Raw genomic sequence first — 17,371 nt, 5'->3', positions numbered from 1 at the left:
AGCATGGGGCTTGCGACTGGCTGAACTTGACAAGTCCTGACCTCCTTGTATTAAGATTTACCTAGATACTGTTATGAGTCCTCCATGAGGTCTTAAGGCAGAAGTGTGTGTGTGTGTGTGCGTGTATGTGTTGTGTATACATATATTTTCACATATGTATATGAATAATATATATACACAACACACACATATATGTGTATGACCATACATATATGTATTTCAAGTGCAGAGAGCACGATGATTGCTATTATGGCATTTTAATTGGGTTTCCATTAAGCTGAGCTATGCGAAATTGCCAGTAGTGCACCATGTGGGGCACACAAAGGTAGAAATTTCACATGGTACAGTCTAACATTGCTGATGAAAGTTAAAGGTCTCAAAAAACAAACAAAAAAGGGTAGAAAATAAAACAAACAGAAACCTGTGGCTTGCTGTCTCTTTTGCTCAGTCTAGGGGCACCTGTATGGCCAGGACTACTACTGTATGTCAGAAGCTGCTAACTTTCAGGGATCTTTACGGAAATGCATGTCTTATATGAAAACAGTGGCCCAGGGTAACTATCAGGGCAACTGGATCGTCGTGAAATCTTGGAGTGAACCACTTTATTACCTTCTCCTCTAGCTGGTCTGAATTGAGTTCCCTTCTGCCCTAATGTGGAGGGCCGTTTCCATGCACTGGTTGTTAGGGGATGTTAGAATGTTTAGCAAGCAGGACAAGCATGACAAATGTCTGCCTTTTTGGCACAGTAACATTTTCATCAAAGCAGTGTACACATCAGACATATTTACCCAAATATCTGTAGCAAAATTCATGGAAAAGGAAATCTCCCCCCATCACCACCCCTCCACCTCCCAGTCTGGCTGCTCAAAGATGCAACAAGGACCAAGTCGTGGACACAAAGAAACCGAAAGCCAATCAATAAAGAGAAGCCTGTCCCCAGGCTTAATTCAAGCAAGCCATTCACTGAGTTACTGTGATGATGGACCTGTCAAATCCAGAACATACCACGAACACATCAGCAACATCAAGTGGCATGCAATGACCAGATGACCATTGGCCCCACTGCCATGCTTTGATTGGTTCAAGCTCAGAAAACCATCTCCCTTGAGAGTTCGGACAGTTGGCTTTCCACAAATCAAAGTGAGATTTGAAGTAAAGATTTGAGGTGAGGTCAAAGGCTTACCAAATGTTTCCTAAATGCCAAGGAAAGATGTTTGCCTATTGTCATTCAATTCATCAATAAGACTATAAAATTACCTAGTCCAGTCAGGTCTTTTTCTTTGGGGGAAATCTCTGCCCACACCAGACGGTCTTCATTCTGGAGGTCAGCATTCAGAAACTCTCAGGGTACTCCGAGATAATCAGCATGTGATCATTTAACCAAGAAGATGTTGGGTGGGGAGTTGCAAGGTGGCCGTCAAGGACGTTCTGGCCAGTCCTGAGGCTACTGGAGTTCAAGATTTTCCAAAGGCCCCTGAATCTTTAATTTGATGAGGGCTTAATTTGTGCTGATAAAAGGTAAAATTCTACCGACTGGGGACATCAAACTTCTTTCCCTTTCAAGATGTCTGAAGAGTGAATCTCACGATTAGAGAGAAAGTTTGTTGCAGCTTCTCTTTTGATCAAGTTGACAGCCAGTGAGCGTGACCCAAACATTCTCTATTCCTGCTGATTTTACTTCCTATTTTGAAGGAGTTTCTTTGGGTTAAGAAGCTTTTCTCTTTGTCATCCTGCCTTTCTTCTAGAAAGTAGGAACTAAGAGTCTCTCCCTACTGATATGACACTGTGATTGAGTAAAAAGAAATGATTACACAGCTGCCCTGAGATAATTCTAGATAATTGGCATCTTAATCTAGATTCGAAAGCTATTCTGATCATTTCACATTTTCCCCCAAATATGTGTCTTCTCTAAAAGGGTCTTCCTTCTCTTTACCTGCTTACTAAAAATAAAAGGAAGTACCACCATTTCATAAATACACTTTACAAATCAAACCAGAAACATCACTTTAAAGATTGTTTTCTGGTAATTTACCTATTACTGCATTTCCCTCAATGCAATATTTCCATACGTGGCAAGTGTCTTGCTTATAACAAAGTGAAACAGGGCTAGCAATCAATTGCCTCAGCAACCAAAAAGACCTAATGTGCAAGTTTCTTTAATGAACAGCAAGAGGCCAATTATATGGACAAGAGTATATTTAGTTGGTTTCTTCAACTGAAACTATTACACCAAAGTGGGAATTGCAGAGTTAGTCAAGATTTACCAAACCAAGAATGAGGGCAATTTTTCAGTAGGACATGTTGCCGGTGAGAAATCTTAATAATATTAAAACAACAGATTTCATAAATACATTTGCATATATGGTGCCCCCAAATGCAGCACAATGTTAATTTTTAAGATGAATGCAAATAGAGATGGCCAGATTCTCAAGTAATTCTATCTAAGAATAGTATTAAACATTGTTTTTTATATTCCAAATGTCTAGATTGGTTTTATTAAAGAAAGCAATTTAAATCATATCTTTGTAATTAACCTTTTTTTCAGCTTGGGCATAGATGCACTTATACTGAGAAGCAAGATAAAAAATCCAAAGACATAAATCTGTTTAAGATTCTTATAATTATGCAGCAGGCTAAAGTTACTATGATTATAATTATATAGAGAGTGGGTGTTGGAGAATTTAGCATCTAGAGATATTTTCATAAAAATAATTAAGGGTTGTAGATGAACCACATTACAATTGATATTTTGTGAATCTTCAGTGTGCAGAATTTAATAGCATTAAGTCTTTTCATTTGTAGAAGGATCTTGAGGATTTCAAGATTGTCATCATTTTTATTAGCTTTTTTGACCCTCTCAATTTCCCTAATCTAGTGTCAAAGTGTATTGAAGACAGCAACGTCTATAAGACATATTTTGCATCCTGGCAACTGATGGTTGGGTAACTGGGTAATTTAGGCAATTAGAACTGCACATTGACAATAGTTTGGGTTCCTCTGGAAGCTCCCTCCAGCCTTGAGAGCTCGTGATGGCTGTTCATAAGAAAATAGGAATAATACCTGCATACATTCAGACAACAGATCTCAATTCTATCTTGCCAAAGAGCCATTTTATTACAAGTTTAGGCCGGGGGTTTTCAAAGTGAGGCTTTTTGGGTTCAGGAATTTCTTTTGCTTTAGTATACCTCAGAAGAAGTCTGTAGTTACAATGAGCTAACGACACACCTTGTGAGAAATGGAATGGAACTGCAGAGAAAGCATACCACAGCAAACCAAGATAAGGACTGAGTCACAAGAGGCCAGGGAGGAGAACCAGTGTCTGCCGACACTCCCCATTCTCGAGTCCAAGACATCGCCTGCTTACCTGTCGGACCCAGCATGCCTCAGCCACACATGCAAATTGGTACCATTACTGTTTTATTCATGAAACATATTTTTAAATTAAAGGAGTCATTACCCAAAATAAGCACCCTCCATGACATTTGTGCATGCAGAGCATCTGAACATTCACATTTATGTCCTCAGAAAACAGAGCCAACGATTTGCATTCGATATGGAAACGCACACTTTTTTTTTCAAAGCACTTATACAAAAATAGCTGTGGCTTGCCATTTCAGAAACCGAGTCATCTGTTAAGCCTGGGTAACGCGTAATAGAGCTCCTCCATCCCCCAGCCTTTACCCCCGACATCCAATTCTGACTTCTGCATTTCTTAAACCCTTCCGCTGCCAGTCTTAACATGTGGTGTGCATTACAAATAAATGTTGGCTTCTGTTCATACGGTCATTGCGCGTTGCCAAAAAGAACGACTCTCCTTATGAATGCCAGATACACCTCCCCCGTTCCTTTGGTTTGGATTAAAAAATGCAATAAGGGGAATGCTTTCCTGGATGTACAAAGATGTAAAAAAAAAAAAAAAAAGGGAAACGGGGTGCTGAAAATCGAGGTAAACCTGCAGGATCATCTCCTGGTTTTTGTCCTATGCATTAGATGAAACCAGGGTCTTACAGAGAAGACCATGAGAAGGTTGGTACAGGGAGTATACTTTGTGCATGCAAGGTGTGCTGTCACAGGAATTGAGATCAGGAAAACAACTATGCACGGACAAAATGTATCACTATCTTTGTGTCTCAGCAGAGAGGGCGAGTGCTTAGAATGAGCTAGGCGTCATTGTGCATCCTCTCTCTATGTGGCCCCCTGTTGACCTTCACCATGAGACCTAACTTTTGGGGTGCTGCCTCCCCAGCAGTCATGCATTTGCACCAAAACCAGACGAGAATCTCATCTCCCACGTGTTAAGTTAATTTCCAGGTAAATGTCAAGCATGAGAAGGAAGGCCCTTACCTGTCACTGTAGGCAGCAGCGGTGGCAGGGGTGGGCTGGGCGTAGCGATACGCAGCGTAACCACCCTAAAACACAAGGAGAAAGTGGACTTAGGAACGCAGAGGAAGCCAACTCAGGGCGCCCGATTGTGAGACCACATCAGAACAGTGGTTACCCACCTCTAACAAACTAAAGTGGAGGTTAATGAAAGCGTAGTATGGAAACACGCCAGAAAGACGGGGGGTGGACCACCAACCCCAGCTGGATGTTAAAAGTTAGCAGTTGTAAGCATATCCCAAAGGGACAACCCAGAGACCCTTTGAAAGAGATGTACCTACATGTTAATTAATGGTAATTGTTTTGGGGTGGGGAGGATTATGGGGAATTATTTAAATGCTCTTTATGCTTTGCTGAACTTTCCAGATTTTCAAAAATGAGTATGCTTTACCTTTACTTATCAGCTATTAACTTACATTTTATTCAATCTCTGATTACTTCCTTAAAAATCCAATATTGGTCAAGCTAATGCCCTGCTGTCTTACTTTGATATTTATTAAAAAAAATAAGATAACCCTTTGATTGAAAGTGTATTAGCCATCTGTTGCACGTGTAGTTGTTCAACCACTAAAGCAGTTAAAGAAGACTCTCCAGCTTTCTATATATCACGTAACAATTAAAAAAAGGAATGGTGAGCACTTAAAAATTCTGTCTTTTCAGCTAAAGATATCACACTGGTTCAGATGGAGAATTTGTTTGGTGTGGAAAATATAAAGTCTTCCAATTTGTAAATAAAATCATTAGGAGAGAAAAAAAATCTGAGAAAAATAATTAACATTTAGTTGTATGTACCAGTAATTGCAATTGTTCAGTTAAGCAGAGGACAAACAAATGGGCATATTCTAAAGGAACTGCGTTCAGTGGAGCATTGATTATCAAACTGTGAAAATAACAGAGCTCCTTGCCCAGCAGACCACAGCGATACATCAACCACTGTCGAATGATTTCAGCACAGTTAACAAGCAGGATCCAGTCTCCACCGATAACACAGGACCATTCAGGTTCTAATTAGAATACATAGTCCCATAATCCTCTGGGAGAAGGGTTCTCACCCTCACTGTAGAGGGGCAATTCAGGACAGACTGCGATGTCAGAGGGCATCTAACAGCATAAATAACTGGTGTAATGGGGGGATTTAATGGTAGGGTTTTGGGTGAAGGAGTTCATTATATTTGGCTCCAGGTATAGGATAGAAAACAGATGAACGAGAAAATTGCAAGAAGCGTCGCTATCACTTACACAGCAATTCCAAAAAGCTAGTTTCTCCTTAATCAAGTTCCTTCTTTGGATCATGCTAGAGACGATACCTCCAAGACATGCTGACAGATAATCACCAATAATTTGGAGCCAGTATTAAAAAAAAAAAAAAGTCTCCCTTGAAAAACAATGTGAAAGTTAAAAAAAGAGGTCTTAGCCAGATACCACCTGGTGTTCCAAACACCATGTTCTCTAATTAGGAACGGAGAAACTCATTAAATGTGCTGAGGAGATGGAAAACCAAAGCAATTGTCACACCCAGCACCAAGGTCCAGATACAGAGTGATGCGCTGAGGAATACAGACCGATGGGCTGAGGGAAAATCGGGGTCACCAGATTTCTGGAGCCATTCTTTTCATCTGCTTGCCCATCTCTTCAGCTTTCATCACGCAGCCATAAAAGACACAGGTCTGCAGGTATGTACGTTCCTGAACTTAATGAGGAAGGGAGGGGCTGGCATTGGTTTCCTGATTGCTAGGAGGCCTTAGCTGCAACCAGCTGAAAGCTCTGAATGGAGAAAGTTTGAGTGTGTGTTTTTTCTTTCACTTCCAGAACAGAAAAGAAAAGTTATTGCAAAGTTCTTTGCATCAAGTTCCGTGTCAATCAGTCATGCCTTGGTGACTGTGAATTTGGTCCCAGTAAAGATTTCTGGCCACGTCCTGCTTGCAAACCTTCTTTGAACTCTGTAGGACTCCCCCAACTTCTGCAATGTTTTCCGTCAATGGAAGTAGGTAGCAAGTTTGATAAGTGGGAAAAACTGTGGCAGCGCAAATAGAATACACCTAAAACAAACCTCACTGACTATTAGGTTGATACTTATTGCATGAATATAAAATGGATGTGTGTACACCTGGGATCCTTCAGAGGGACTTATCTATGACGCTTCAGGAAAGATCCATCCTCTGTATGTCTGCATAATGACTTGGCCATTTAGAGAAAATAGATGTGTGTTTCCATGCAAGACAGGCACAAGTGGTCAATGTCCTGACACTTATCTTTGTTATTTAAGAATGTGTTTACAAGTATTCCTGATTCATGAGTCAAGGTCATAGTTTGCTGAAGTCTGTGGAACCAGTGGAGAGATTTTGACCTTGGTCAGTGATCTTCTTGCTGTCCAGCAGACCTGATGATATCAGAAATGTTCTATATCTTTGCTGTCCAGTATGGTAGCTGCTTGTCCTAAATGTCTACTGAACCCTTGAAATGTGGCTGGTACACCAAATGGAGTTTTTGATTTCTTTAAGTTGAGTTCATTTGAATTTAAATGTACACAACCACATGGGGCTGGTGGCTACAGTATTGGACAGTCCAGGCCTAAGTGATCCCTGAAATATGTAATAATTGGAAAAAGAAAAGGACTGGATGGCTGGGTGTCACCACATTTATATACTGCATTGTCTTCGTTCGCTATTTTTCTTCTGTATGAAATCCGTTTAAGGGGAAAACCAGAGTTGTGTATTAACTCCGTATATGTGTTCATACACTGTAAAGTAATAAAAAAAAATACAAATTGCTTTAATTAGCCGTTCTAACAGGTGCCTCTAATCAGTTTTATTGCCCTATATTTTGCAGCTCCTTGAGCATAGCCAAAGCTTCTGCAAGGTTCTGGAGTAATGTCTGAAAAAAGAAGCACTCACTCCTATTTGCGATCACCAAACCACGTTCACATTGAAACTGGTCCTCCCAGACCTTAGGACAAAAAAATGCATCCTTGACAAGTAGACTTTTCCCACCACCAAACCAAAGGTAAAAAAGGGATGACAAACACAAAATGGTCTACACTCCCTACTCACAAAATGTACTCACTTTCACATGCTAGGCAGCAAAATACAAGTGTGAACTTATAGAACATACACATTTTAAATGTCATTATGGATCTCCCCTCTCAACCTGGCCACCACCACCAGATGCGGCCATGGGAGATACTGACTCACATGGTCAGAAACACTTCCTTTGTTAGCAAGACTTCTGGAGGTCCACTGGGGGAAGTTATCAACTAAGGACCTTTAATGATACACCAATGAACCATTTTCAAAATTGTGCTTGGTGGCGTATTCATAGTGGCAGGGAAGGGCAAGGTTTCATGACCAAACAGGTTTGGGAGATGCTGAGTGAAACGAAACTGGATACTCATTTGTGGAACTTTGTAAAGCATTATCAATGAGCCCTGTGGCTCTCCACTGCATCACAGAGTGGTTTGACAACGGAAATCACACGTTTAAACTTGAGAGCATACTTTTGGAAAAAGATGTTCAAATATCCGAACGGCGAATTGCTTAGGAAGCGAGGTAAAATTTTTGTCATTGGTGGGGACACAGGGATTGGGTAGGGCTTTTCCTTTCTGAGAACATCCAAGGATCTCACTTTGTCTAAAACAGGTGGATTAATAATATACATAAAATTGATTCACTATAATGACATTTAAAGAACATTTGCAAAATGTAAAACATAAATATAAATCATTACTCTTTTATCTGCGTATGTTCAGCTATTTTTGAAATATGGCAATAGAAGTCCTGTTTTTTTAGAAAGTGAAAATAAAAGTTGATGTCAGGAATTTTAACTATTTGGTCCTCTCCTAGGTCCAAGTACCCATTTTTTATATTAGATTTCTTATTAAAACTTGACTAATCTCACAGTAAAAAAAAAAAAGTACCTTCTTAATTGACTTAATACTGAACCAAAACGAGGATGCAGGTCACAGGGAAACCCATGTAATAAAACTCCCACTGATCATTAGTTTTCATTCCTCTTTCCTTTTATTTGACAGTTTTAATGTTGGTTTTAGACCTAGCCAAGCTACACTTCGATGGATGTGTTGATTTTTTTCTGTTTCCTTCCTACAAGTTCGTTCATTTGGGTGTTGCTTCAGCAGTGGGAAATAGGTTTCAGAGCTACGGCAAAAGTTGTGAAATAAATTTATAAGAAGCTACAATGAAACCAGGGGAAGTTATGTTAGCTATGCTGACCCTCAGTGCTGGATGTATAAAAGGCTTTTTGGTTTAACCATCCCAGTTGACTCCAGGAACCTACTAAAAAATTTTTTTCCGACAATTGGTTCAATGAAACCGTTGAATTATTTTCACTGAGTTTATAGTCATTGAAGCCAGATACATTTTAAGCCAAGAAATGAAGAGCCAAGCCAGACCTTTTGACACACAATCTAGCAAAGAGGGAAACATTTCATGATGAGCATCTCTCTTCTAGAAGAATTCACATCAAAACTGGAAAATTCAGTTAAGTCTTTCCTCCTTCTATGTTAGAGACCATCTCCCCTCCCCGCAATTGTCTTGTTAGTAGGATTTCACAGCAAACCCACAATCAATAGTGATGAGTTTTTCCACCAGCCGGGATTTCATACCTGCAGCAATTTATTGCCATACACAGGCTCTTGATACACTACTCTATAAGGAAACAGAAATGTAATGTTTTTCAATGCAAAAATGAAATAAAAGAAAATGCATACGTCAGACAGAAATTCCAGAGCAATTCATTTACAAGTTTGCTTCTCTTCTTTCACTAAGACCTAAGAGTGGCCCATCAAACCAAAAGAAAGACTAAGCAATGCCGAGCCTTTTTTAGCTACAAAATCTCTGTAACTGAGAGTATCAAGACAGTGGGGCTGGGGATCAAACCGCACTCACCGTATTTGTGTTATAACCTGTGTTTATTTTTAAAGAAGAAAAAAGGATATTTTCATGGCTTCTTCCCCTACCAGCATATTTCAATAGCTCAAGTTAACTCGCTCACATTTATCTCTTTATCTCATGATTGGAATTCTCTGGAACACCTGAGGATTTAACTTTGATGCCTAATGATTGAGGCAATTAGGATGACAGCACAGTAGCAACCATAACTGTATCAACGCCTTTATATTTTTTTAAATTTAATTTCATGTAATAACACAACACAATTGCATTTCATGAAACAATGAATCACAATGAAGCTATCAAAGCTGCTTTTAACATATATGACTAGAAACATTGTGTGTGTGTGTGTGTGTGTGTGTAATATATATTTTTTATATAGTCTGGCTTTTCTTTCCAATTTAGTTCTACTTAGCCTTCCTTTTAAAGTTAAAATCTACGTTTATGGAACTACAACTGTAAAAGTTCTCTCTCTCTCTCTCTCTCTCTCTCTCGCTTATTTGAATGTTTCAAGTACAGATATTATTCCCTGTGGCTTGTCCACCCCATACACTCTCCATTATCCTCTCACTTCTCACCCTCCCCCTTTCCTTTTTTTCACTGCATTTCTCAAGTTTGCTCAATAGGGACAACAGTGTTATTCTGTTGGCCCAGGGCTTAAGGGTTGAACTCGGCAATTAGATCACATGGGCTCAAACCCCAGTGACAGTGAAGATTTCTGAACAAATAATTTCATCTCTTTCCTGAAAAAAGTTTCCTCCTCCGGGAAAAAAAAAAATGGAGGTGATGGGTAATGAGATTGCTCCTTGATAGGACCATGTGCAGAGGGAATGAGGTGATGTAACAGTTCAGTGTCTTGTCTCTTACACAGGACATGCTTAACTTCTGGATGGGCTGTTGCCTCCTCCCCCATCGTTACTGACCAGCCTAATGAGGACCCCCAGCTGGATCAGATCCTGAAAACAGGATCTCAGGAATAAACACTTGGGGTTTTTATCTGGAGAATTTTCTCTTCCCACCTTTCAATGCTACTGACACTTCTGTCCTGAGCGCAAACGTCAGTGAAATGAGGACACCTTTTTAAGATCCATGGACAGCAGAGTGACATGAATGCAGAAATAATTGTATTTAAGTCATGGTGTCACCCAGAACCTTGTTATAACGGGATTTAGGCATGATGCAGAAATGCACTGGAATCTCATCCAGACATATTCACTAGGGAGCCTCTCAGCTGCATTGAGTGTTAGAAAGCTTAGGGCTTTTCTAATAAAAGGGAGCGAGGTTAACATTTATAGTCTATATCATCAGGACTTCCCTGGTGGCACGGTGGTTAAGAATCTGCCTGCCAATGCAGGGGACGCGGGTTTGAGCCCTGGTCCGGGAAGATCCCACGTGCCGTGGAGCAACTAAGCCCGTGTGCCACAACTACTGAACCTGCACTCTAGAACCTGTGAGCCACAACTACTGAGCCCGCATGTCACAACTAATGAAGCCCACGTGCCTAGAGCCCGTGCTCTGCAACAAGAGAAGCCACTGCAATGAGAAGCCCGCCCACCACAGCGAAGAGAATCCCCACTCGCCGCAACTAGAGAAAGCCTGCAATGAAGACCCAACGCAGCCCTAAAAAAAAAACAAGAAAGAAAAAAAAGATACCATTACTCTATATCATCTCTCTCTCTCTCTCTCTCTCTCTCTCTCTCACTCTTTCTCTCACTCTCTGGTGCCCTCCTGCTCCCCCGTCTTCTCTTCCCTTCTTTCCAGTGCCCAGAACTCTACTCTCTTACTTTTGTTTCTACTGAGAGTTTCTCAGATCTTTTTTAACAGCTCTATTATCATTTCCTTCTCTGCATTTTCAATAGTTATCTTTTGATCAAATACCATATTCTTTGCTATCTCCCTGAGCAGGTGAAAACACTTGTCTTGGTTCAGTTCAGCAACCCTTATTTTCAGCTCCTTGATTGATGCCAGCCTTATGAGATCTCTAGCTTCACCCCTAAATCTAATGGATTGCTTTGCAGGTCCTGGGGACGTGGTCCTTCAACTTTCAAATGGTTGATCATACCCATGTATCGCTTCTCCTATTATTTATATATTTTTTCATTAACTTGGCCCACTTTTTTTTTATTGACGTATAGTTGATTTACAATGTTGTGCCATGGCCCACTTTTTAATTCAGAAGAATTTATGGAAATGGGCACCACTAAACAATGAGTGAACTTGTAGGTCTGACAGGCTAGTGATGGAAGCTCAATTCCTACCTTTCAAAATACTAAAAGTGTGTGTGTGTGTGTGTGTGTGTGTGTGTGTGTGTGTAGTGTGTCCTCAGGTAGAAGGGACCCAGGTGATGACTTTTGTGACCCTCCTTGCTGACTCAGAAACCCCTTGGCCATCTGCACTGGGCCTGAGCATAACAGGCAGCATTTCCCCTGCAGGGCTGGGCTCCCGAGTAAGATGATTCTTCTTTGCACTCAGCCCAAAGGGGCGGCCCTGGTTTTGAACCTTAGCTTCTAGCTCACAGCATCTTCTTACAAATCCACTGCCTCCAGCACTTTCAGGGTGTCCATGATTATCACTCTCTCTCTCACTTCAATCTTCTCTTCCCTGAAAAGTTTAAGAGGAGCTAATTCTAGGTAAGGGGGATTGCTAGTTACAGGGATCCTGCGGGTCTTTCAAATCCTCTGTGCTCTGGCAGGACTGGGAGATGCCAGAGGGCTCCACCATCAGGTGGGAGGGATGGAGACCTTGGACAACAAAGAGGAGAAGGAGTGGAGAAAGCAGGGTGTGTACAAAAGGTCAGTCGTTCTGGTACCCATGCTGTTATAGTTGCTGGGTTGCTCTGATCCACTGTCAAGGCGGAGGATAATCGGGGCAGGAAGGTTTGGAGAGCAGCCTCCCCTTACTTTCCTTAAAAGTAACCAAAGCCAGAAGCTTATTACTCTGCCCAATAAAATTAAAAAGAAATAACTGGTTTAGACCTATTAGAGGGGACCAATGTGTCTAAGACATGTCCCAGGTCTTCTCAGGATGGCCCTAGGCCTATTTATTGTGCACTATTTTTTTAACACCTTTATTGGAGTATAATTGCTTTAAAATGTTGTGTTAGTTTCTGCAGTACAACAAAGTGAATCAGCTATACGTATACATATATCCCCATACCCCCCCCCTTGCGTCTCTCTTCCACCCTCCCTATCCCACCCCTCTAGGTGGTCACAAAGCACCGAGCTGATCTCCCTGTGCTAGTGCACTATTTTTAATGAGATCAAACGAGCAAGCCACACACTTCCTTTAAATAAAATAGAACCTTGCATGCCTTTTTATGAACCTCTTTAATCATCATTTCTTTAAAAAAAAACGGAGCACGGGGGACATTTCTAATCACCAGAACATACCAGTATCTAAAAGGAGGTAGGGGTAGCAGCTTCAAATAGCACATTCAAGATTATAATATACTTCCGGCCAGGATGAATCCTGCACCATAAGCTTTAGAGTGCAGGAAATATTCATATTCTTTTTTGCCTTAAATCAACTTAAGGCCATCTATGAGCCCTTGGTTTGCTGCCCTGATGGGGCAGAGTCTAGTTCATCGCTGTCCCCCACATACATACACCACCCATGCAGCAAGATTCCAAAGCCGCCTTCGGATACAGAGTAAAGTATTCCAGAAGCTACCTTCCTGGAAAGAGGACAGAAATGTGCTGCATAAACAAAGCTAAAACTTCATATTTCAGTTAGCTTTTCCATCACCGAATTGCCTGTTTGGAGCTGCCTCCTTAAAATCTTATCATCATAATATGAACAGTGGGAAAAATATATAAATGTTTTTGGCTAGTAGGGTGGCTTGATAAGGGCAAAAGGGACAGATTTTTAAGCCTTGGCACCAGGAAACTCAGGACTTGAAGTTATTGACGTAACCCTGTTCATCCAAACCTCACCCAGTGGGAAGCAAAAACCCCAAAAGGAACCGAAAGCACAAAGGGACTTTTTTGGAGCTTTTCTCCCTGAATGGAGTTTCTCTTTCCACCTTAGTCTGGATGCTCTCCTCTGAGTCCCTTTGCTCTCTCTACTTGCCTTGTTCTCGCGGCTTTTCATTGGTCTCAACCAATGCAGACGTTCTCTATCTGTTACTCTCGCCCATTCTTTTTCCTTATTTGTGGGCTCCTACTGCCTGTACCTTCAGGAAGCTTCTACTTCCTGTTATACAAAAAGCTATGAGGCAGGGCTTCCCTGGTGGCGCAGTGGTTGAGAGTCTGCCTGCCGATGCAGGGGACACGGGTTCGTGCCCCGGTCCGGGAAGATCCCACATGCCGCGGAGCAGCTGGGCCCGTGAGCCATGGCCGCTGAGCCTGCGCGTCCGGAGCCTGTGCTCCGCAACGGGAGAGGCCACAACAGTGAGAGGCCCGCGTACCGCAAAAAAAAAAAAAAACTAAACTAAAAAGCTATGAGGCAAGGAAGAGACACCAATTTGACCTACCCATAGGACAGCACAAATTAATAATTCAATAAGTCATTGTCATCTTACAAATAATTCAATAAATTATTGTCATTTTACAGAGAAGGGAACACTCAATAAATGGCAGCTAATAATTGTAATGTGTTTTATTTTAGCTAGACTTAGTAATGTCCACATTTTTTTTCCCCTTGGGTGAGTGTTGATGAAGATAGTTTTCCTTTCTGTGTATTTTCTTTTTTTCTAATTTCTCCATCCCTTCTCTACTCTCCTCCATTTCTGAAATTAAAAAAAAAAAAAAAATGTCCTAAACTAAGTCCTAACTCCCTCCATTTGCATCCTCTATCCAGAGGCTACCCTAGGGGAAGGGTATAGACTGATGTTTGGGTTTATGGGTTATCTGAGGATTTGGAGGAGGTCCAGCCTGTTTAGCCCCTGCCTGCTTCTCTATTTAAAATGGTATAAACTCAAAGTTTGGAAAAAGAGGACTTGAGAAGGAGAGGATGGAGCTACACCACAAGAAGGAAATAGGTTGTTCCCTGGGTGAATAAAGAACATGTAAGTTGCTCTTTCATTTCATTAAGGGGGAAAAAAAAAACAACCACCTAACCCACAGATTATAATAAATGTACTTGATGCAATTATAATAAAACCCAAGTTCATCATTGATGGAGATTAATACTCTGCCTCAAAATTGTAATTATTTGAAATTCGAAGGGAAGGAAATTAAATAACTAGTGTCTTTCCTATTTTCTAGTAAATTGCCTCAATTTGATCAGAAATATGGTTACATTTTTCTTTGTTATCTAATCTATAAAACAACAAATATGATTCCACTGAATTTGAGGTCCCTCGTAATAAAAATGATATGATTTAGAAAATACCTCCCAACCCCACCCATTTCTTTTAAATTGTGTTTATTCCAAGTCATTTTCAAAACATTGAGGCTAATATAATACCATGGGTGAATAACTACCTCTAGATCAAGTTAGGTAAATTTAATTATGGCCCCATAATGAGAAACATCCTCCTCTTCTCTAAAAGTGAAAAGCTTAATAAAGTGGTACCATTTAACAAACAATTCTAAATTGGACAAATAATTCTAAATCAGGTAACTGTTTTGGGGAGATGGAGGGAATAAAGAGTTGAAAAAAATAAGAGTTGAATGCTTAAGTTGGTCTGTATTTTGTTAGGAGATATTTCTTGCTAAAATCATCAGTGGGGGAGAGAGAGAGAGAAACGGGGTTTGGGGGAAGAAATATCTTTCTGGGGCTGTAGTGATCAACAATTAAATATATTTACAAGAAAACAACCAAAACATCAGCCATGAAAATATATTTTCACCCTCTACAGCTGGTAACTACAGCTGTCATCCTACATATTATATTGAAAACACACAGACCATACTGAGAACTTCAGAGAGGATTTCTTTTTGAAGGAGGGTCTTTAATTTGACATGGGAAAAATGTCATCTTTTTGGGGAAGGTGTTTTGCGTTTATTCTGAAGTTAATCAGGGAGTTAATGCCCCTCACCCAACAGCACGACGGCTATCATGAGCAGAAGGCCTTCAGTCCTCCAAGCCTTTGGACTCTTTCTCACAGGAAGAGGAAACGGGCGGCACCCAGTAGAGAAATTTGCAGCAAACTTGTAAAAAGAATGACTCCGGAGGAAACAAGGATGGCATGCACGTTAATGAATACTTACATAAATGTCTGCACCATAAAATCCATCCTGGTAAACAACACTGCAAGGGTGCACACACAAAGAAAAACATTCATATTAGTGCATTTCCCCATGCAGACACACCAACCCCTGCACTGGCGAAGTTAGTCTGGTCACAAGATCCGAAACACAGGAACCGAGGATCGTTTTCAGATTGGTTAAGGAGGTTGGAGACAATGGCAGTCCATCAGACTGAGAAAATTAGGCTGGGGTTCGGTGTCGGCCCAGAATCAGGACATGGTGGCGTGCTGGGTACCAGACTTTGCAATCTTTCCAGAGGGGTGTAGAAATGCAAAGAGGATTCACGTTTATTTTAAGTGACCCACGCAGATATGAGGATCAGGGTTTGCATTCAGCAAAACCATCTAGGTCCCCCCGGAAAAAAAACCATCTGCTTAAAATATATGATTGATAAGAGCAGGCGTATGGATGTCACATTTTCAATACGGGTTAGAGCTGAATGACCTCAGGGGCACTGCACAATCCAAACGATTTCAGAAACTTTCTTCTATATTCTTCCACACTCTAGTATTCTATTTGACGATTCCACGTGCCCCTCTTTTATGGTACATGTAGAATATCTCTAATTATACGGGTGTGTGAACAGGTGTGTAGATGTGTGTGCAAAAATATATGTGTGCTTTTGTATATGGGTGTGCTTTGTGCGTATATATGCATATGAATGTGTGCGTTACTTTGAACATGTAAATGCATACGTGTGTGCATGTGTATACCGTGTACATGCGTATAAGTGCATGTGTGTGCATGTGTATATGAATGTAGATATTGTGCATATGATGTGTGTAGTATGTGTAGTATGTGTGTGCACATCTGTGTGTACGTGGGCTCATGAGTCATGTGTGTGTACACGCCTATGTCTGTGTGTATATTCGCATAAATTATAACCAGACTAAGCAGACTCCCACATAATGATTGAACAAGCCTGGCCTCACAGCAGCTCTCTGATTCCTGTCCATTTAGTCATCTCAGAGAGAAGGGACCTCACAGGACGGCGTAAATAAAAGATCCTGGACTTTTCCAGAAGTTTTTTGGTTTACCTCGAGTGAAATATCCAGGAAAAGAAGCTCACAGCTCTGGGCTCCTAGGAAACTGACTTAAAATTCCTAAGCATTAAAACGGGTTTAATGAGGATCCCATGTAGCCTGCGCACCTCACAGGCCTTTGTGAAGATCCCAGAACATCTCAAATACAAAAATGCGGGTTTCTAAGGCATGTTTCCAAAGGATAGCAGTTGTTATTAATAACCTTCCCTGATCTCTTCCCCTGGAATTTACAGATGATTTATGATTCTGTCAAATGCGCCCCACCGCAAATTCTCCAATGCGCCCCACCGTCGAATGGAGCTGCAGTCCTAACAGAAGCAGGACTTTGATTACCGAAGGATTCCAGCAGGTTTCAGGAGCAGAGTGGACCCGCAGGTAAGCCAAGCATATCGAGAGCCAAGGGGAGACACTCGACAACACGCACATGCACACACGCACACGGCAGTGACACTGGTTTGCTGGAGAACACTGCAGTGTGCTTCTCAGAGCTTTTCAGAGTTGATTGGTTAAACCCCAAGTACCATCATCTTTAAAAACGGGGCAGGGATTTCACATGCTAAGGAGGTCAGTAGGAATCGCTTTCAGCTGTTTTTGTTTGGATCGAAAAGGGGCTCCGGTTCACAAGAGCACTTGTCAAGCAGCGTCAAACCCTAATCCGAGATCCAGAGGTAAGTGGCAACCTGAGCTAGGCTTTGATTTCTCTTTCAACGTTTCCAACATAAAAAGATACTGCCTGTTGGGGGTCAGAAGCCAGGGCTGGCCTCTGCCAGCAAGACTGGGCCCAGAGCTGATCATTCAGCCAGATCAGAACAGCGCTGTCCATTCCCCCAAGACGTCAGTCACACTGTCCATT

At 41.3% G+C, this 17,371-nt stretch overlaps 1 protein-coding gene across 10 annotated transcripts in view; it reads right to left on the bottom strand.

Moving 5' to 3' along the window:
* Window positions 1-17,371, bottom strand: part of RBFOX1 (RNA binding fox-1 homolog 1) — a 1,498,136-nt gene that overhangs the window by 33,275 nt on the left and 1,447,490 nt on the right. For 7 of the 10 annotated variants that reach the window (XM_029222049.1, XM_029222042.1, XM_029222050.1 and 4 more), the window contains 2 exons: window positions 15,437-15,476; window positions 4,345-4,409 (listed from right to left, as the gene is read on the bottom strand). In XM_029222049.1, the coding sequence (XP_029077882.1) occupies window positions 4,345-4,409; window positions 15,437-15,476 (105 nt within the window). Of the gene's footprint in view, window positions 1-4,344; window positions 4,410-8,998; window positions 9,042-15,436; window positions 15,477-17,371 lie in introns of all 10 variants that reach the window. The other 3 variants (XM_029222041.1, XM_029222043.1, XM_029222044.1) reach the window with 1 other exon arrangement.

Source organism: Monodon monoceros, unplaced genomic scaffold (genome assembly GCF_005190385.1).
Source record: "Monodon monoceros isolate NGI ecotype Baffin Bay Population unplaced genomic scaffold, NGI_Narwhal_1 Super_Scaffold_13, whole genome shotgun sequence".
In the NCBI taxonomy this organism is placed as follows: domain Eukaryota; kingdom Metazoa; phylum Chordata; class Mammalia; order Artiodactyla; family Monodontidae; genus Monodon; species Monodon monoceros.
Note: the sequence above shows the minus strand (reverse complement) of the source record. Positions and strands in the feature narration are given on the sequence as shown.